The sequence below is a fragment of the Silurus aristotelis genome (genome assembly GCF_946808225.1).
Source record: "Silurus aristotelis genome assembly, chromosome: 28".
Lineage (NCBI taxonomy): Eukaryota > Metazoa > Chordata > Actinopteri > Siluriformes > Siluridae > Silurus > Silurus aristotelis.
The window spans coordinates 6,929,187-6,951,942 of NC_139601.1; the positions used below are offsets into that span (position 1 = coordinate 6,929,187).

Consider the following 22,756-nt stretch of genomic DNA (forward strand, 5'->3'; position numbering starts at 1 on the left):
CAACTGATTTCGCAAAATGTAGTTGAGGAAAAAATATGGTATTTGACTTTGAAATGTAGTTAAGTGAAAGAAAAAGTCCCCTCAAATGGAAATTCAATAGAGTACAGATACAAAAAAAACCTATTTAAATACAGTACATATTAATTTTACTTCACTACTGTCCACCACTGCTGATAAGGCACAAAAAGCACTTTTACAGAGTGTGAATTTACCCTTTCTTGTTTCTGCAAAGTGAATGCACTGCAATTAGCACATGCTTCAACTTCAAGGACAGGAAATTGACCAGAATTGTCAATACTTGTCAATAATTTGTTTAAGACAAAGATGTAATTGGATTCATCAGAGTTCATTAGAAACCTACCTATCCCATATAAAAGGGAAAAGGCGGTGCAACAGCGGGAAGTGAAGAATAACACTGGAGTGAGAGAAATTAAAGGGGACAATGCACACAAATTGGCATATCTGGTACACATATGAACATTTTGCCTTTTTTTTATATAATTCTACATAGAAAATGAATTATAACAACTCCCATACCTGTTACATACATATATCTGCATTTCTTATCCTCTGTCAGCCATTGTGTAATAAAAATAAAACAGCTATTAAATCCACATAAAAATAGGTGAAATTGTGCAGTTTGCTAAATATGTAAGCTCTGACTAGTGCGCTCTCGGATCACCCAATCAAAGGACATAAAAATGCTGATCTTTTTTGGACGTTTTCTAGATAGCCCCCAGTGATTTCAGCTTGCAATCTGATCGGTTAAAGCAACAGCTTCATGCAAAATTATTTGTAAGATAAAAGAGCCCAACAGTGCTGATTTCTGAAGGCCTTACGTCAGGTCCCTTTGACCCCAGAAACACCTGATGTGACGGCTGAATTCTGATTGGTTAGAAACTCTTAAATAAACTTACACTTGGTTGAGCTGCCCCTTGAAGCAGTGCAAGCTAAGAAATGAAGCTAAGAAATGAAAAGAATAGATTATTAGGAGTAATTGAACACATATTATTTGGACATTTGGACAAAAAAACACTAAAATGTAAGTCAATTATTCTGATAGTTTAGACCAGCAGAGGAGGCCTTGCTGCCCCTGATGGCCTGCCAATAGGAGTGTCCTCAACTAAGGATTTCCATAGTCAAATCAGATTGATCAAGTCTTTGACTATATTCAAGTGATAGTTAAATTGTGTGTGGGCGTGTGTGTGTGTGTGTATATGTGTGTGTGTGGGGGGTGGCATGGATCATGGAAAGCTCCTCTCTAGTCACATTTTTATTTATGAGATTATTATAATGGGCTGTATATAACCTTACTGAGAGAAAACTGGTGGTTCTATGTGAAATCAGACCACAAATAAGCAAAATGGAATAGCGATGGCATGCCCTCATTTCATAACACCGGCAAAGATTCGACTGTAAGAAATAATTTAATAAATAAATACTACTAGAGGTGCTAATTCAAAATATTTACACAACACAGTTGATTTTTTTTTTTTTTTGTCAAATGGTTCCTATAATTGCTTCGAAATACTGACAAGAAGACATAATAGTGCTGTTTTATTTGCAATTTATTTACACCACATGCTCCATCCTTTAAAGCAACCAGCGTTGTGGCTGACCACATACACCCCTCACACACACTCTTGATCTCCTGCTTTCTGAAAAGTGGTACAGAAGCATTCAGGCCTCACATCCAAACTGAGTAATAGATTCTTGCCACAAGCCACCAGATGTGTTTCTCTGAAACACACACAAACATCTTCTTCTTCTTCTTTCGGCTGCTCCCATTAGGGGTCGCCACAGCGGATCATCCGTCTCCATACCACTACCTGCATGTCTTCCCTCACCACATCCATGAACCTCCTCCTTGGCCTTCCTCTTTTCCTCCTACCTGGTGGCTCCATCTTCAGCATTTTTCTACCAATATAATTCATGTCCCTTCTCTGCACATGTCCAAACCATCTCAATCTCGCCTCCCTTACCTTGTCACCAAAACATCCTACATGTGCTGTCCCTCTAATAAACTCATTTCTAATCTTGTCCATCCTCGTCACTCCCAACGAAAACCTTAACATCTTTAGCTCTGCTACCTCCAGCTCCACCTCCTGTCTTTTACTCAATGCCACAGTCTCTAATCCATACAACATCGCAGGTCTCACCACAGTCCTATAAACTTTCCCTTTCATTCTTGCCCTACTATCACAAATCACTCCTGTCACTCTTCTCCACCCACTCCACCCTGCCTGCACTCTTTTCTTTACTTCTCTAACACACTCTCCATTACTTTGCACTGTTGACCCCAGGTACCTGAACTCCTCCACCTTCTCCACCTCTTCTCCCTGCAACCGCATCACTCCACTGCCCTCCCTCTCATTCACACACATGTACTCTGTCTTACTCCTACTGACTTTCATTCCCCTTCTCTCAAGCGCATATCTCCACCTCTCCAGGCTCTTCTCAACCTGCTCTCTACTCTCACCACAAATCACAATATCATCTGCAAACATCATAGTCCAGGGAGACTCCTGTCTGACCTCGTCCGTCAACCTGTCCATCACCACTGCAAACAGGAAAGGGCTCAGGGCCGATCCTTGATGCAGTCCAACCTTCACCCTGAACCTGTCTGTCGTACCTACTGCACACTTCACTGCCGTCACACTGTCCTCATACATGTCCTGCACCACCCTCACATACTTCTCTGACACACCTGACTTCCTTATACAATACCACAACTCCTCTCTCGGCACCCTGTCGTACGCTTTCTCTAAATCCACAAATACACAATGCAGCTCCTTCTGTCCTTCTCTATACTTCTCCATCAACATCCTCAAAGCAAATAAGGCATCTGTGGTGCTCTTCCTCGGCATGAAACCATACTGTTGCTCACAGATGGTAACCTCTTCTCTCAGCCTGGCTTCCACTACTCTTTCCCATAACTTCATGGTGTGACTGATCAACTTAATTCCCCTGTAGTTACTGCAGGTCTGCACATCTCCCTTATGTTTAAAGATCGGTACCAGCACACTCCTTCTCCATTCCTCAGGCATCCTCTCCCCTTCCAGAATCCTGTTAAACAATCTGGTTAAAAACTCCACTGCCATCTCTCCTAAACATCTCCACGCTTCTACCGGTATGTCATCTGGTCCAACCGACTTTCCATTCTTCATCCTCCTAATCGCTGCTCTCACTTCCTCCTTACTAATCCTATCTACATCCTGCTTCACCAACTCCAACTCCACATCCTCCAACCTTCTCTCTCTCTGATTTTCCTCATTCATCAGCTGCTCAAAAAACTCCCTCCATCTTCTCAACACACTCTCCTCATTAGTCAACACATTTCCCTCTCCATCCTTTTATTACTCTAACTTGCAGTACATCCTTCCCAGCTCGGTCCCTCTGCCTGGCCAATCGGTATAAATCCTTTTCTCCTTCCTTAGTGTCCAACCTCTTATACAGCTCCTCATATGCCCTTTCCTTGGCTTTCGCCACATCCCTTTTTACCTGCTGCCGCATCTCCTTGTACTCCTGCCTACTTTTCTCATCACTCTGTCGATCCCACTTCTGTTTTGCCAACCTCTTTCCCCTAATGCTCTCCTGCACTTCCTCATTCCACCACCACGTCTCCTTGTCTTGCTTTCTATTTCCAGATGTCACACCAAGTACTTTTCTAGCTGCCTCCCTCATCACTCCTGCAGTAGTTGCCCAATCATCCGGCACCTCTTCACCACCACCAAGCCCCTGTCTGACCTCTTCCCTGAACCTTCAATCCTTACTTTCCTCCTCTTCTTCTTCGCCTCCAAAACCATCCTACAGATCACCATCCGATGCTGTCTAGCTACACTGTCCCCCGCCAACACCTTACAGTCTCCAATCTCCTTCAGGTTGCATCTCCTACACAGAACATAATCCACCTGTGTGCACCTTCCTCCACTCTTATACGTCACCCTATGATCCTCCTTCTTCTTAAAATACGTGTTCACCACTGCCATTTCCATCCTTTTAGCAAAATCTACCACCATCTGCCCTTCCACATTCCTCACCTTAAAACCATACCTACCCATCACCTCCTCATCACCTCTGTTCCCTTCACCTACATGCCCATTAAAGTCTGCCCCAATCACCAATCGTTCTTTCCTAGGTACACCATCTACCACTTCATCTAATTCACTCCAGAATCTTTCCTTCTCCTCCATCTCACAGCTAACTTGTGGAGCATAGGCACTGATGACATTTATCATCATCCCTTCAACCTCCACCTTCACGATCATCACCCTATCAGAAACTCTCTTCACCTCCACTACACTCTTACTGTACTCTTCCTTCAGAATCACCCCTACACCATTTCTCTTTCCATCCACACCATGATAAAACAGTTTAAACCCACCTCCAATGTTCCTGGCCTTACTCCCTTTCCACTTGGTCTCCTGAACACACAGCATATCTACCTTTCTCCTCTCCATCATATCAGCTACCTCTCTCCCTTTACCCGTCATAGTACCAACATTTAAAGTACCAACCCGAACCTCTACTCTCCTACACTGCTCCTTTTCCTGCCGTCTCTGTAGACGTCTTCCTCCTCTCCTTCTCCTCCTTCGGCCAACAGTAGCCCAATTTCCACCGGTACCCTGTCGGCTAACGATACCTGTGGCGGTCGTTGTTAACCCGGGCCTCGACCGATCCGGTATGAAATTCTCATTTGTGATCCGCATATTTGATTTGGCACATGTTTTACGCTGGATGCCCTTCCTAACGCAACCCTCCCCATTTACCCAGGCTTGGGACCGGCACTAAGAGTGCACTGGCTTGTGCCCCCCTAATGGCTGGGTTAAACACACACACACAAACATCAACGGCAAAAAAAAACCCACAACTGGTTGCACACTTGTTGATTCTAATGTTTACATCCAACTAAGTGTTTACATGTACATGTATTTATTTTTGTTTTTTTATATGGACAATCCATGTGCACAACCTTCTGTACCGTACTGGTGGGTGCTAAAGTGTCACAATTACTGTGTCTGTCCTTGTCTCATGTTGGCTTTTGTTGCACTGAATGTTGCCTTGTTCCTTTTGTTAATTTATGTTGTCTGATGTAGCACCTTGGTCCTGTGGAAACGTCTTGTCTGACAAAAAAGCCTACTTGACTTGACTGATTCACTAATCTAATGTATTCAACAGGATGCTGGAAATCTATTATCGGTCTGTTGTGGCAATTGTCCTTTAAAGTGCTGTGGTCTGCTGGGGGAGCAGCATTAGGGATTAGTGCCAGGGATGCAGGCAAGATCAATAAAATCATCCGCAAGGCCGAATACATAATTGGACACTGGACAGAATGGAGACAGTGAGAAACAGCAGGTCACCGAACAAACTCCTGTCAATCGTGAAAAATCAATCCCACCCTCTACATGATCCCAGAGGCCGCGGAGTTCATTCTCCAAAGGATGATTCAGCTTTGCTGTCACAAAAAACTGTTCAGGAAATCATTCCTACTGAAATCATTCCTACTGTTGTGCCATCGTACTGTACAATGAATCACCTCTATGTAGCAGATTATAATAGCAACTACTATACATGTCCGATTATTCAGTCACCTTACGCACACATACACTGACAATTTGCACATTTCATTTCTTCTTCTTTTCTTTCTATTTGAATTGCCAGTTTGCACTCTTTATGTTGCATCATCTGCAATATTGTATTTATGTATTTAAGTTACAATTATTTAGTTACATTCTGTTTTTTTCCCTCCCCCACTACTGTCTGGGGTACATGCTGCTGCTGTAACGTAGTACTACAGGATATCCAAGTCTAATCCTTAGCCAGACGCCTGCTCCAGTCCACGTGAGGGCGCTATATAGCATATTTCACTCCACCATTGTAGACTGAAAGGACAGGAGAAGAAGGACGGTGGTAAATACGGTCAATTGTTGTTAGTAAGTTTGCTGCTTATTTCCAGCGTGTTTCTGCGCGTCACTGTGTGAACCTCACCATGACGAACCTGCAGTCCCTGAGCATTTTTCTGACCGAACGCTTAATGCTGGCAGCGCAGGAGATTTTCAAGGCTGTGGAAGTGACCGTTACTGAATACCACGACGAAATCTCCCGCTCCAGACAAGAAAACGAGCTTCTGAAAAGCAGACTGCTGGAGGCAGGGATCCAGGTTTATCCAGGTGAGTCCGGGATCACTTTAAAATGCCGATGGAGTCAAAGATATGTGCACTACATAGGGAATGGAAGAACAGTCTTTTTTCTGTATGTAGGGCATTAGCCAATAGGGACAGGGGATTGGGATTCAGCCAAAGCCTGTTAGCTGGTTAGCGAATGCGTTAATCAATCAAGGAATGGATGTATTTATTCATGCAGACACATCAGTAAAACATACACACATGCACGTGTACAATTAAAACGATCGGAATCATTTTTGCTGGAAAAAACCTGTGCATTGTTGAGGCATCGATTCTACGGAGCTCTAAAGGTGCGTGTGGTATTTGGCATCAAGATGTATCGGCAGATCCTTTAAGTTCTGTAAGTTTGCGAGGTGGAGCCTCTGTGGATTAGACTTGTTTGTACAGAACATCACACAGATTGAGATCTGCGGAATTTGAGGCCAAGTCAACAACTGTGTTGTGTTCCTGAAACCATTTCTGAGCCAATTTTGCAGTGTGTCAGGGAGCATTATTTTACTGAAAGAGGTTACTACTACTAATGATCACTGCAGATTTATAGGAAGGTAGTGTTAAGTCTGTCTGTCTGTCTTTCCGTCCACCCACCCACCCAGGTAGATGTATGGATGGGTGGGTTGGTAGGTAGGTGGATAGATAGATAAGTAGGTACGCAGGTGAATAGATGGGTAGATAAATAGGTAGGTATGTTAATAGATGGGTAGATGGATAGAAACGTAGGTGAATAGATGGGTAGATAGATGGGTAGGTAGGTGAATAGATAGGTAGATGGATGGGTGGGTAGGTGAATAGATGGATGGGTGGGTAGGTGAATAGATGGGTAGGTATGTTAATAGATGGGTAGGTGAATAGATGGGTAGATGGATGGGTAGGTAGGTGAATAGATGGGTGGGTTGGTAGGTAGGTGGATAGATAGATAAGTAGGTACGCAGGTGAATAGATGGGTAGATAAATAGGTAGGTATGTTAATAGATGGATAGATAGGTAGGTGAATAGATGGGTAGATGGATGGGTAGGTAGGTGAATAGATGGATGGGTGGGTAGGTGAATAGATGGGTAGGTATGTTAGTAGATGGGTAGATAGATGGGTAGATGGGTAGGTGAATAGATGGGTAGATGGATGGGTAGGTAGGTGAATAGATGGGTAGATGGATGGGTAGGTTTGTTAATAGATGGGTAGGTGGATAGATGGGTAGATGGATGGGTAGGTAGGTGAATAGATGGGTAGATGGATGGGTAGGTTTGTTAATAGATGGGTAGATGGATGGGTGGGTAGGTGGATAGATGGGTCGATGGATGGGTTGGTAGGTGGATAGATGGGTAGATGGATGGGTAGGTAGGTGAACAGATGGGTAGATGGATGGGTAGAGGGATAGATAGGTAGGTGAATAGATGGATGGGTGGGTAGGTGAATAGATGGGTAGATGGATGGGTGGGTAGGTAAATAGATGGGTAGATGGATGGGTAGGTAGGTAAACAGATGGATGGGTGGGTAGATGGATGGGTAAGTAGGTGAATAGATGGGTAGATGGATGGGTGGGTAGGTGAATAGATGGGTAGATGGATGGGTGGGTAGATGGATGGATGGGTAGGTAGGTGAATAGATGGGTAGATGGATGGGTGGGTAGGTAAATAGATGGGTAGATGGATGGGTAGGTAGGTAAACAGATGGATGGGTGGGTAGATGGATGGGTAAGTAGGTGAAAAGATGGGTAGATGGATGGGTGGGTAGGTGAATAGATGGGTAGATGGATGGGTGGGTAGATGGATGGATGGGTAGGTAGGTGAATAGATGGATGGGTAGGTAGGTGAACAGTTGGGTAGATGGAAGGGTAGGTAGGTGAACAGATGGGTAGATGGATGGGTAGGTAGGTGAATAGATGGAAGGGTAGGTAGGTGAACAGATGGGTAGATGGATGGGTAGGTAGGTGAATAGATGGAAGGGTAGGTAGGTGAACAGATGGGTAGATGGATGGGTAGGTAGGTGAACAGATGGATGGGTGGGTAGATGGATGGTTGGGTAGGTGAATAGATGGGTAGATGGATGGGTAGGTAGGTGAATGGATGGGTGGGTAGATGGATGGTTGGGTAGGTGAATAAATGGGTAGATGGATGGGTAGGTAGGTGAATAGATGGGTAGGTAGGTGAACAGATGGGTAGATAAATCGCTATAATGTAAGGGTGAGATTTGGTAGTGCAGCATGTGTAAATATGGCTTATGCCAGCACAGAATTAAGGTGATTTAAAGTGGCAGTGCATTTTACCTTATCAAAATGAATGTAATGGAAGTGAAGTGGAAGTGCTTAATGAGATTAACAGTAGCTGGTGGATGGTCGTTCAGTGAGCTAAGAACAAAGGAGCGTCCAGCACAGTGATGTACAGAGGGATAGCTGTAAGTGCGAAATGAGGACACACTGTAAACTCAGAGTAATTCTCTGTATAATAAACATTTGCAGCATTTCTTGATGTATTGAGAAACAGCTAAGCTCCTTTAGTAGAAGACTCGTTCAGCTCCATCATGGAAGCAACACAAGCGTTGATACATTTCACTAGTTTGTATTTAATTTAGATCACATAACATTCTATATCGTTGACTTTTTCTGTTTTAGAATTACAGCCCGGCCTGTCTGTCTTTCATGGAGAACCCTGTGCTGAATCGGAGCGAGAAGATCCAGGGGAGAAGGTTCTGGTGAAGCAAGAGCCCAGTGGTTCAAAAGAGGAGCCTCGAGTTCCTGCTCATCCTCCTTCTCAAACAAGTGTGCCTGAGGAACCCGTTTCCCCACGTGCATGTCTAGAAGATGAACAGAGAGTTGAAGAAATGCTCCATCCACAGATGACTGACAACCGTGAGAGTCCTTTACTCCAGGCTCATCAGTGTATGCAGATTAAAGAAGAAACCAATGAATCGAAATCTGGTTTGGGAGCAGAGATTTTCTGCATGTCACAGAGCGGCACATCTGATGATCCGAGCAGTGCTATTGCTTCCAGTCATGTCAGCGGGCTTGATACAGGATTAGATGAACTTTCAATGCATAATGCCGCTGAGGTAGGTCACCTCACTCTCGTCATCTTTTCAAGGATCTTCCTGTTTTTCCTGTGTTATGCTCCTGAAACCATTTTTAAAACTATTTTGCAGTGTGGCAGGAAGCATTGTCTTACTAAAAAAGCTACTAATGATCACTGCAGATAGACTGGTAGATGGACAGGTTGATTGGCAGGTTGACAGGCAGACAGGTTGATCATAAGGTGCATCTGAATTATACCACATTAGAGGTTATAGCATGTTTTGTCTGAATACTCGAATTCTAATTTAGGGCTGAACGATTTTGGGAAAATAATCTAATTGCGATTTTTTTTTTTTTTGTATTACGTGTGTGATTTAATATACAATTACTCAATATGCAATTTTTTTGTGTTCTGTATTATTCTACAAAGACAAGCAATGAATCATAATAAATAAATAATAGCAATAAATCATACTACTAGGTAGATTAAACTTAACATTTTCTTCTCTGTTGGCCAGACCCATATGTGACTGATATTAGGTGATGCATGAATTGATATGAAAGACATTTTTATTTAATAACTACAATCACAGGAGTATGTGGAATAAATGGTTCATTTGTCAGCCTTGTAAGCAGATAGTCTTTAAATTAAAAATATGTATTATCTTACTGATCTCCAGTAAAGTCTGTATCTCTCCAAAAATCTGCGGTACACTTGACCATGTCGTGTAGCAGCGAAAAACTCTGTTATCATAAGCTCTGTTATCGATTCTTGTGTAGCTCCGGTATGGCGAACTGGCTATAATATGTGCAAGAGAGCATGCTGTATCGCTTATCCGGTGTATTTATCAAAGCCGTGAACCCAGGCTGCTTGGTGACCGTGCTGAGCGGCATCATATCTTTCACGTTACTGCTTGAGTAATTTCCATGTGCCGTTTTAAAGCCAATTCATACAGAGTTATGCTTCTAAACATTTCGGTCAGTGATCCCTGTCGGGTGCTATTTGGCTTACTTGACACACTGGTGTGCGGGTTTTAAGCTATGCAACTGTCATACATGGCTTTGTGGGGTTTAAGTGCTGAATCTGGTTAGTAGTGTTTTTGTGTGTGTGTGTGTGTGTGTGTGTGTGTGTGTGTGTATACATACACATCACCATATATCCAGCAGCACCAGGCGTTAACATCAACAGCTTCATTATTATTTACAATATCTCACTCACTCTCACATGACCTCGTTATTTCTTTATCTTTTTCTCTGTCTCTTAAATTAATGTTGATAAGAATTTTATCTCATTGCACTACTTGATCGAGGCATATGATTTAGAACAGGGAATAATGTGTGTGTGTGTGTGTGTGTGTGTGTGTGTGTGTGTGTGTGTGTGTGTTACATTTTCTAAAGATACTCAACTTATTACTTATTTCAGCATAATTGACCAAATTCCTTCATTCTTTCCATCCTTCATTCATTCACTCCCTCAATATGTGGAATTCTCAGGATTGTCTCCTTTTAATAAAAACTCTTGAAGCTGGACAAAAAAAGGCTAAAGAATCCATATCGCATGCACCAAGGATTCTTTAGCGCTTTCATGCTAAACAGATCTTTTTTCCTGGTATGACCTAATTCTCAAATCCTCAGAGAGTCTTGCCATGAGGTGCCATGCTGAACATCCAGCGATCAGTATCACAGAATTGTACACAATGGACCAAATTTTAACTATTTAACTATATAAAATATAATAGTCCTGACAAGCAGAAAAAAAAAAAACATGAACAGGTTACATGAGGTACAGCTGTTATCACTTAGGGTGTACTCACCTTTGTTGCCAGCTATTTTGACAATAATGGCTGTATTTTAAGTTCTTTTCAGAGGACAGCAATCTGTACACACACACACACACACACACACACACACACACACACACACACACACACACACACACATATACACACAGTACAGACCAAAAGTTTGGACACACCTTCTCATTCAAAGAGTTTTCTTTATTTTCATGACACTGAAAATTGTAGATTCACATTGAAGGCATCAAAACTATGAATTAACACATGTGGAATTATATACATAACAAAAAAAGTGTGAAACAACTGAAAATGTCATATTCTAGGTTCTTCAAAGTAGCCACCTTTTGCTTTGATTACTGCTTTGCACACTCTTGGCATTCTCCTAATGAGCTTCAAGAGGTAGTCACCTGAAATGGTCTTCCAACAGTCTTGAAGGAGTTCCCCGAGAGATGCTTGGCACTTGTTGGCCCTTTTGCCTTCACTCTGCGGTCCAGCTCACCCCTAAACCATCTCGCATTGGGTTCAGATCTGGTGACTGTGGAGGCCAGGTCATCTGGCGCAGCACCCCATCACTCTCCTTCTTGGTCAAATAGCCCTTACACAGCCTGGAGGTGTGTTTGGGGTCATTGTCCTGTTGAAAAATAAATGATGGTCCAACTAAACGCAAACCGGATGGAATAGCATGCCGCTGCAAGATGCTGTGGTAGCCATGCTGGTTTAGTATGCCTTCAATTTTGAATAAATCCCCAACAGTGTCACCAGCAAAGCACCCCCACACCATCACACCTCCTCCTCCATGCTTCACGGTGGGAACCAGGCATGTAGAGTCCATCCGTTCACCTTTTCTGAGTCGCACAAAGACACGGTGGTTGGAACCAAAGATCTCAAATTTCGACTCATCAGACCAAAGCACAGATTTCCACTGGTCTAATGTCCATTCCTTGTGTTCTTTAGCCCAAACAAGTCTCTTCTGCTTGTTGCCTTTCTTTAGCAGTGGTTTCCTAGCAGATATTCTACCATGAAGGCCTGATTCACACAGTCTCCTCTTAACAGTTGTTGTAGAGATGTGTCTGCTGCTAGAACTCTGTGTGCCATTGACCTGGTCTCTAATCTGAGCTGCTGTTAACCTGCAATTTCTGAGGCTGGTGACTCGGATGAACTTATCCTCCGCAGCAGAGGTGACTCTTGGTCTTCCTTTCCTGGGGCGGTCCGCATGTGAGCCAGTTTCTTTGTAGCGCTTGCTGGTTTTTGTGACTGCACTTGGGGACACTTTCAAAGTTTTCCCAATTTTTCGGACTGACTGACCTTCATTTCTTAAAGTAATGATGGCCACTCGTTTTTCTGTACTTAGAATTTGTATTATGGCAAGAAAAAAGCAGCTAACAGTCTATTCAGTAGGACTATCAGCTGTGTATCCACCTGACTTCTGCACAACACAACTGATGGTCCCAACCCCATTTATAAGGCAAGAAATCACACTTATTAAACCTGACAGGGCACACCTGTGAAGTGAAAACCATTTCAGGTGACTACCTCTTGAAGCTCATCAAGAGAATGCCAAGAGTGTGCAAAGCAGTAATCAAAGCAAAAGGTGGCTACTTTGAAGAACCTACAATATGACATATTTTCAGTTGTTTCACAATTTTTTGTTATGTATATAATTCCACGTGTTAATTCATAGTTTTGATGCCTTCAGTGTGACTCTACAATTTTCATAGTCATGAAAATAAAGAAAACTCTTTGAATGAGAAGGTGTGTTTAAACTTTTGGTCTGTACTGTCCCCCGCTTATCGACCGGCTCGGACATCGAACAGTTTTTTGACCGAAATTTGCTCCCGCTGAACGACCAAATGCTTATCGACCTTTTTTTACCCCGACCGCGTGAAGCGAGGGAAAGGATCTTCCCAGTCTTGCCTCAGCCTTCGTAACTTAAACTTTGGTTTGTGAATAATATTGTCTTATTTAGCGGTCAATATAACTATTTAGTGCGTGTATATTGTATATACTATACTTTGTTTAAAGTGTAAAATCTTTTTTTTGTTTAGATTTGTGAAATGGATCTAAAAAAAGCCAGTGATGTGAAGGCCAAGCGGCGTGTGATTTCAATGGAGACAAAGAGAGAAATTATCTCTAAGTATGAAAATGGTATGCGTATCAAAGATCTTGTTGCTACGTATAATTTACCTAAGTCTACTATATGTACATATTTGGCCAATAAGAAAAAAATTAAAGAAGCAAATGTCTTGCCCAGTATGTCGCGCAATGTTAACTTAAAACAAAGACCACAGGCTTTGAACGAGATGGAAACATTACTCGTTCTGTGGATAAAAGAGAAACAGCGCATGGGTGATGGTGTTGATCGGGCAATAATTTGTAAAAAAGCAAAAGAAATTTACAGAAATCTGACAAAAGACGACAAAGACAAAGTGCCTTTTGTTGCATCTCATGGGTGGTTTTATAGGTTTAAGGAAAGACACGGTATTCATAGCGTTGTTCGTCATGGAGAAGCAGCAAGTGCTGATAAAGCAGCAGAACAGTTTGTGCAGGACGTTGCAAAGTTTATTAGTGAGGAAAACTATGTCTCGCAGCAAATCTTCAACTGTGTCGAGACTGGGCTTTTCTGGAAAAAAATGCCCAACAGAACTTTCATAACGAAAGAGGAAAAATCCATGCCAGGTCACAAACCCATGAAAGACAGACTCACTCTTCTGCTTTGTGCGAACGCAAGTGGTGACTGCAAGGTTAAGCCCCTTTTAGTTTACCACTCAGAAAATCCAAGGGCATTCAAAAAGCACAATGTTTGCAAAGACAGTTTACCAGTGTTGTGGCGTGCAAACCCTAAAGCTTGGGTCAACCGTGAGCTATTCAGGGAATGGGTACGGAAAGTGTTTGCCCCATGGATTAAAAAATATCTCCAGGAGAAAGGTTTGCCTTTGAAATGCGTGCTTGTCCTGGACAATGCAACGGCACATCCTCCAGATTTAGGCGATGAGTTGGAGGCTGAGTTTGACTGGATTACAGTCAAATTTCTGCCACCAAATTCGACCTCCCTCATTCAGCCTATGGACCAGATGGTCATAGCCAACTTCAAAAAACTGTACACAAAACACCTGTTTCGTAAGTGTTTTAACATGACTAATTCCAGCAACTTGACCCTGAAAGAGTACTGGAAAGACCACTTCAGTATCTATCAGTGTATTCAACTAATAGATATGGCATGGAAGGAAGTCACCATCAGGACTCTCAACTCGGCATGGAAGAAGTTGCTGCCATCAGTCGTTGCAGAGCGAGACTTCGAGGGGCTGGAGGAGGAGGAGAAGGTCGTGGAAGAGATTTTGCGTCTCTGCACAGATCTTCATCTGGAAGTGAATTCGCAAGATGTGGAGGAGTTGGTGGAGTCACATCGAGAGGATCTCACCACTGAGGAATTGAAGGAATTACAGGAAGAAAAGGAAAGTTCTGAAAGGGGTGAATTCCAAGTTCAAGGCGATGAGGAGGAGGAGGAACTGAATAAATTAACGTTAAGTACGGATGAACTAAAAGACATGTGCAAAAAGTGGAGAGATTTGGAATTTCTATTTGATAAATTCAATCCAGATAAAAGTGCGTCTTTCTCTGCAATAAGTGTAGTCAATGACACCGTCATGCCTTATTTTAAAAATCTATTGAAAAAGAGAAAGAAGCAGGTAACATTAGTTAGATTCTTGAAGCCAATTCCTGTAGCTTCAGGAAAAACAGCTACACCTAGTGATGAGCCTCAACCAGGCCCTAGTGGAATAAAGAAAATGCGGCGAGAAAAAACTCCTCATAGTTTGCCTTCTGTGTTCATGAGTGATGATTCTCCCTCAGCTGAAGGAAAAAAATCTCCACTACCTCCATCCCCAGAGGCTGATTCCCCTCCTCCTGGCAGTGAGGGCTCATCCTCCTCCAACTAACACCACCAGCACTGCCATCACTACGACTTAACGAGTAAGTACAGTACAATCATTTTTTTTCTTACTTTTGTAATGTTTTTAATTTATACTTTTTACTGTATTATTTTCAGGAATCTACCTGCTACGCCCACTTCGGCGGCTGTCAAAACCTCCTTTTTCCTCCCGTGCGTTCACCCGTGGACCTCGCCCCACCACGGATATCTCTCTCTCGTTCGTCGAGATTCTATAGACTGCCGTGTGTGTGGTTTTTTTTGTGTAAAACTCTCCGTGTTTTTAATTAACTCAAAGCGAACTGTGCTCCGGCGTTGCCTCTGCTCATTACGCTGCATAACAATTATATACAGTATTATTTATGTACCTGTATTAATACTGCTAAAAACAGGGCAAAAATTGTTAATAAATGGGTATTTGTGAAAGTCGGGAACGGATTTCTTGGTTTTCCATTATTTCTTATGGGATAATTACATTCGTTCTTTGACCTTTTCGCATTTCGACCGGCTTTAAGGAACAATAACGGATTAAAGTCGATAAGCGGGGGACCACTGTATATATAATATTGTTCACAAATCTGTCTAAATCTGTGTTAGTCAGAACTTCTCATTTGCCGAGATAATCATCCACCTCACAGGTGTGGCACATCAAGATGCTGATTAGACAGCATGATTATTGCACAGGTGTGCTTTAGGCTGGCCACATTAAAAGGCCACTCTAAAATGTGCAGTTTTATCACACAGCACAAAGCCACAGATGTCACAGGTTTTGAGGGAGCATGCGATCGGCAAGCTGACTGCAGGAATGTCCACCAGAGTCGTTGCCCGTGAATTAAATGTTCATTTCTCTACCATAAGCCGTCTCTAAAAGCGTTTCAGAGAATTTGGCAGTACATCCAACCGACCTCACAACCGCAGACCACGTGTAACCACACCAGCCCCGGACCTCCACATCCAGCATCTTCACCACCAAGATTGTCTGAGACCAGACACCTGCTGCAATAATCGGTTTGCATAACCAAAGAATTTCTGCTCAAACTGTCAGAACCCGTTTTAGAGAAGCTCATCAGCATGCTTGTCAACCTCATCAGAGTCTCTACCTGGCTACAGTTCGTCGTCGTAACCGGCTTTAGTGGCCAAATGCTCACATTCGATAGCGTCTGGCACTTTGGAGAGGTGTTCTCTTCACGGATGAATCTTGGTTTTCATTGTACAGGGCAAAATGCGTTAGGCAAATAGTGGTCATACCAGATACTGACTGGTTTTCGCAGATTAGAGTGAGCAATGAGAGGTTCCTGATTATTAGCCCCCACAAGCAAGGAGACCAGAGACACTGCTTTTGAAATACAATTTACTAGGCAGAGGCAGTTGACATCCCTAATTTAGGGGTGGAATCTGGACGTGTAAAGAAATTGAGGCATTCCATGTTCCTGATTCAAAATTCAACCCCCTGATGCTATAAGACAACCCTCCAGCACTTCTGAACACTCACTGACTGACAAGATGATTGAACATATTGCTTAACATACCAATCTGTATTCAGCCTAGGAGTATCCACTCTAAACTAGTGAGAAAAAGATTGAAGATTTGCTCAGAGGACCCCTGAGCAAATCCCCACCCTCAGAGGACTACTGGCACAACGAGTTGTGTTTCAGTGTGATCGTTGAAATCATGCCAAAGAAAACATTCAAGCTGTTTCACCGGCTCATTTGTTTTAATGATCACCAGCAGTGCAATGGCTGCCTAAGAACGATTTTACAAAATCCACCCCTTTTTAAGATCCTTTATGAGAAATGTCTACTAAACCCAGTGTTGGTGAGGTCATGGTGGCATATACCAAGGCTGGCACTCTCCACCAATATATTGCCAACAAGCCACACAAGTTTAGCTATAAATTGTTCTGCAGGGCCAGTTTATCTAGCATCATCCACAACCTACTAAAATACCTATCAAAGTATATCCACATTTTTTTCAATGTTGCTCTAAGTAACCTGCCTCTTGGGACTGAACTGGTGACAACGTTAAACAAAGCAAAACAAGGCTTATAGTCACCTTCTGTGAAAACTACTTCACCAGTTCAGTGTCAGGGGCATTCGCACTGTCTAATCAAACAACATAGGTGGTGATCTCTTGAGGACAGACAAAGGAGCTGATGAAGAAAGAATGTGGAGGGTTTTTTTTTTTGTTTGTTTTTGTTTTTTACTGGTCTGGTGAAGGGGTGAATTCAGTAAAATGGTTTTACAGCAAATGTCAACATTCTGAGCCACGACACAATCTGTGCCGCAGTCTGAGGTCCAGAGTGCTTTAGAGCAGGTTTTCATCAAGGATGTCTCTGTACATTGCTGCATTAATCTTTCCCTTGATCCTGCCTGTTCTCCCAGTTCCTGTGCTGATAAACATCCCTATAGCATGATACGGTCACCACCATGCTTCATTGTTGGGATGGTATTGGCCGGGTGATGAGCGGTGCCTGGTTTCCTCCAGACATGATGCTTGCCATTCAGGCCAAAGAGTTCAATCCTTGTTTCTCATGGTCCGAGAGTCCTTCAGGTGCTTTTTGGCAAACTCCAGGTGGGATGTCCACATTGCTGCATTTCAGAACCTAATGTCATTTTAAGGTCACCTAATGTTATCATTACTGAATATATACAGTGCATTCGGAAAGAATTCACAGCACTTCACTATTTCCACGTTTTGTTATGTTCCAGCCTTATTCTTAAATTGAATAAATTCATTATTTTCTTTAGAATTTTACAAAGAGCACCCCGTAATGACACCGTGAAAGAAGTTTGTTTGAAACCTTTGACACTCAAAATTGAGCTCAGGTGCATCCTGTTTCCACTGATCATCCTTTTACTGAGGGGTGGCTTCCGTGTGGTCACTCTACCATACAGGCCTGATTGGTGGAGTGCTGCAGAGATGGTTGTTCTTCTGGAAGGTTCAGAACGCAGGTCAGAACTACTTTGATTTATAAATGATTGAGGCTACTGGGTTTATTGGGACTTTAAATGCGGTCTACTGACAATTTTTTTGGACTTCATGGCTTAGTTTGTGCTCTGACATGCAGTGTTAACTGGGACCTCATATAGACAGGTGTGTGCCTTTCCAAATAATGTCCAATCAACTGAGTTTACCACAGGTGTACTCCAATCAAGTTGTAGAAGCATCTCAAGGATGATCAGTGGAAACTGGATGCACCTGAGCTTAATTTAGAGTTTCAAAGATTTAAAACGAACTTTCAAAACTTTCACTTTTCAAACTTTCACTTGGTCATTACGGGGTGCTCTTTGTAAAATTTTGAGGAAAATAATAAATTTAATCAATTTAAGAATAAGGCTGGAACATAACAAAATGTGGAAATAGGGAAGTGCTGTGAATTCTTTCTAAATGCACTGCACATATTCAGTAATGATAACATTAGGTGACCTTAAAATGACATTAGGGTCTGACAGTGAAATGCAGCAATGTGGATTACTTTATATTTTTGGATAAAATCTGTTTTTTTTTCCCCACATGTGCTTTGACTGTTATATTCTTAAAAAGTAATCCCCTTCTGATTTGTTTTCCTGTCGAAGTGATACATCAGTGAATGTGAAATGCACTGAAGGTTTTGCTTTTGATCTTGAGTCACGAAAAAAATAGTCTGTGTATTGCATTTCAGTGTCCTTGCTTATGTATCTGGCATGAAATCTTCTAGTGCCACTGTCACTGCCAAGGCCAAGAATGTTGTGATCTTTTTTCAGCTTGCATTCTTTAAAAAAAAAGAAGCATAAAATAAGCTTGATATGTAGCTCCATATTCATAAATTGTTTAAAAGTAAAAGGCACCTTTTGACTAGATTATAGTCACAGAGCTTATGATAACACAATGCTTTGAGTAAATACCAAAAAATAAACTATTAACCAAATATATACTATATTTGACGTAGATGTATAGTAAAAATCACTAAGGCCAGTTTTCCAAAGTTAACCATTTCTGTAAAAATAGAATGTATCTTTGTCGATTTTAAAGTCTGTTTGGCTCACCATCTTGTTGAAAGCTCTATATATAGTTTATCTTTATTCTCTGGTAGAGGTACCTGTTTTTTATGCTGAAATATCTTGCTGCTTCATGGAATCGATGGTTTCATCAATTTTCACAAGAAACACTGAAAAATCAACAAAATGGCTAATTAAATAAACTTAATAAATAAACGTTTAAAAAGTCTTTTGGCTTATGGGTTCTATTGCGGTCAGATTTCTAAGTGTTTGAAGCGTGAATTTTTTGGTGTAGCTCTACCGCTACATCGCACAGATACTTATAATGATAAGTACATAGTACAGTATCTCGCAAATGTGAGTACACCATACCTCACATTTCAGCAACCATTTTTTAATACTATAGAAATGAAACTTGGATATATTTTAACATTGTCAATGTGCAGTTTGTATAGCCATAGAGATTTACTGTCCTCTAAAAATAACTCGACCTGCAGTCATTATTGTCAAAATAGCCGGCAACAAAAGTGAGTACACCCTGATATCAGCTGTATGTTACTTTAGCATGCAAAGCCCCATGTCCTATTCATCATGTTCGTGTCTGCTTGACAGCACCATACACATTTGTGTATCTTGTATTAGAGCAGTTAAAATTTGGTGCTCATACTGATCACTGGATGTCTAACATTGCACCTCATGGCAGAGACTGAGCATTTAAAAATTAGAATTGTTGCTCTTCACAAAGATGGCAGAGGCTATAAGAAGATTGGTAACACCCTGGCACTAAGTATCTATGCAGTGACCAAGGTCATACAGAGGTTTTCCAAGATGGGTTTTACTCTGAACAGGCATCGCTAGAGTCCATCAATGAAGTTGAGTCCTACTTTCAGACCGTATGCCACAGACTGCAGCAAATCGGTGGTCCCATGAGGAAGCTTCATCTCAAGCTATCTCGCAAGAAAGCCCGCAAACAGTTTGCTGAAGACGACCTGTCCAAGAGCATGAATAACTGGAATCATGTCCTATTGACTGAAGAGACTGAGATGAGATTAAGAGACCTATTTGGCTCCGATGTTGTCCAGCATGTGTGGCGACGCCCTGGTGAGAAGTACCAAGAAAATTGTCCTGCCTACATTCAAGCATGGTGGCGGTATCATCATGGTATGGGGCTGCATGAGTGCTGCTGGTACTGGGGAGCTGTGATTCATTGAGGGAAACATGGATTCCAACATGTACTGTATCATTCAGAAGCAAAACACGATGCCCACCCTTCAGAAACTGGGCCAAACGGCAGTTTTCCAACATAACGACCACAAACACACCACCAAGATGACAACTGCCTTGCTGAGGAAGCTGAAGGTGAAGGTGATTTGAGTGGCTTCCAGAAGTATTTCTCCAAATCTAAACCTTGTTGAGCACCTGTAGGGCATCCTCAAGTGGAAGGTGGAGAAGCTCCATGTATCTAACATCCAGCAGCTCTGTGATGTCATTATGGAGGAGAGGATCCCAGCAACAAACTGTGCAGCTCTGGTGAAATTCTTGCCCAGGAGGATTAAGACAGTGTTAGATAACAATGGTGCTCAGACAAAATATTGACACTTTGGGTGCAGTTTTGACATGTTTACTTTGAGTGTACTCTGAGTGAACTTTAAGTAAGTCTGACCATGCCATCTGCTTCTTTTAGAAATAAAAACCCCAAGATTCATAAAACTGCAATTTGTTTGGAGTTGTGCATTTTGTGTCATCTGGTACAACAGTCACAAAAAGACTGTTTTGAGACTTTTCTTGTTGAATACAATACTGGAAGTCGACATCATACAACAACAAACGAAGAATCCTTGGAAACATCTAGAAGGTTTGTAAGACTTTGTCAAATTTAGAAAACCTTCAATTTCTTATGTACCGCTATGTAGCTTCATAATGCTGTCATGTGGTATGACCTCAAGAAAACATTTTGAAATAAATTGCATATCACTTTTTCTTTTATTATTATTATTATTATTGTAAATCAGTAAAGATTGTACAATTAAATTCATAATAAACTTTGGTGAGAAGAATTACTGTTTTAAATTTCTGTTCTGCATTTGAAAAATGTAAGTGACATAAGAACTCATTTGGTGCAACCGCTGTCTGTGGCACTCGTGCTTTTATACGCAAATTGTTATTCTATGTCTACAGTTCATTACAGTCTAATTGAAAACATATTTTAGTTTATTGCATTTATTTGTCTTATACTTTAGTTGATATTTGAGGGGTGAATGTTGAGGTTTGATCTAATTGTGTGCAATATAATGAGAAAATATATTTGTAAATCTGTGAATGTATTCATTAATCTCTTATAACTTGTTTTCTAGATGCAGCTAAGTAACAAAGAAAAAAGTGCACGCTACAGGCAGCGAATTAACTCTGATCCAAACGCAAGAGCTGAGTATCTTGCTAGAAGAAAAGAAAGGTATGGAGTATGTCCCAAAGAAATCTATGGATATATGTAAACAATGCCCCTCCAATTTCGATTCGCTATAACATGGTACTGTGCACTAAAAACAGTTTTTGCATTCTTTTTATCTGTTCAAATAAAACCTTCTGGATATTTTGGTGTGCCTACAGGGCACCTGATTGACTGGCCAGCATTAAACATTATTTTCATGGCTTTTGTTTTGTTGAATGGGGTGTCTAAACTGCACGCCATCAGATTGGATGGACAGCCATACATGATCAGCCATAATATTAAAACCATCTGCCTACTATTGTGCAAGTCCCCAATGTGCTGCTAAAACAGCTCTGTCCAGTCAAAGCATGGCTTAGACAAGAACTGTGGTATCTGGCATCAAGATGTTAACAGCAGATCCTTTAAATCCTCCAAGTTGGAGTGAGGTGGGGCCTCCATGGATCAAACTTGTTTATCCATTACATCTCACTGATTGATCTCTGAGGGAATCTAAAGGGCAAGACAACACTTTAAACTCTTTCCTGAATAAGGTTTGTAGTGTGTTGGATGCATTATGCTTGTCTAAAAAGGCTACTGCCTTTAGGAAATTGGCATTCTCATAAATGTAAAATTTTTATTATTCCGTTTGGCTTTGTTGAAATATACAGCTGTTTATCATCAGCCTAGCAATGGAAGCGAATACCATGTTTATGTATAATTTCACCCAGAGGCAGCATATATAACGAGAAAAAACAGTGGGCCTAAGACAGATCCTTGAGGAACACCAAACTTTACCTGTGGAGAACTCACCATTTACATTACAACAAATAGCGATCAGTCAAATAAGACCTTAGCCAAGAGGGAGCTGTTCCCTTTATTCCAACAACGTTCTCAAGTCTAGCAAGCAGTATAGTGTGCTCAATGGTGTCAAAATCTGCACTAAGGTCATTAACCTGTTTAGCAGTTTGTTCTACGGAAGGTCTTCAAAACCGTCAAACAATGAGTGTTGGGAGGAGATGACGCTGTCAATTCTGTAGTAGGCCGTTTTTGCACCACTTTTAGTAGGTTCTAACCACTGCATATTTTCAACACTGCACAAGAGCTGCCATTTTGGACCCACTCGTCAAGCTAATTTGGTCCTCAGATCCTGATACTTGCCCATTTGAGAGATTGTTTGACTGTTCACTTGCTGCCTAATATATACCACCACTGGTCAGCTGGCATTTTAAAGATATATTCAGTTTTATTCATGTCACCTCACAGTGGTTTTAATGTTATGGCTGACTGGTATATGTTAATTAATATTAAAAGAACTGGTTTTGTATAATTTCCATATATTGGCAGTACGAACTAAGAGTAAAGGAAAAATAACCATATTTTTCCTTATTCCTTAACATGAGCAGTTTAACTGTGCATTCTTAGATTTATATATTATGTATTTAA

General features: G+C 41.6%; 1 protein-coding gene across 2 annotated transcripts in view; it reads left to right on the top strand.

Annotated features, from left to right (window-relative positions):
• Positions 1–5,105: 5,105 nt before the first annotated feature.
• The window catches only part of LOC310721895 (uncharacterized protein), a 60,057-nt gene continuing 42,406 nt past the window's right edge, over positions 5,106–22,756 (top strand). Inside the window, exons 1-2 of one of the 2 annotated variants that reach the window (XM_083534071.1) lie at positions 5,106–6,170; positions 8,792–9,228. In XM_083534071.1, the coding sequence (XP_083390197.1) occupies positions 5,990–6,170; positions 8,792–9,228 (618 nt within the window). In that variant the 5' untranslated portion in view covers positions 5,106–5,989. The remainder of the gene's footprint in view (positions 6,171–8,791; positions 9,229–22,756) is intronic. The other variant, XR_014532236.1, reaches the window with a different exon arrangement.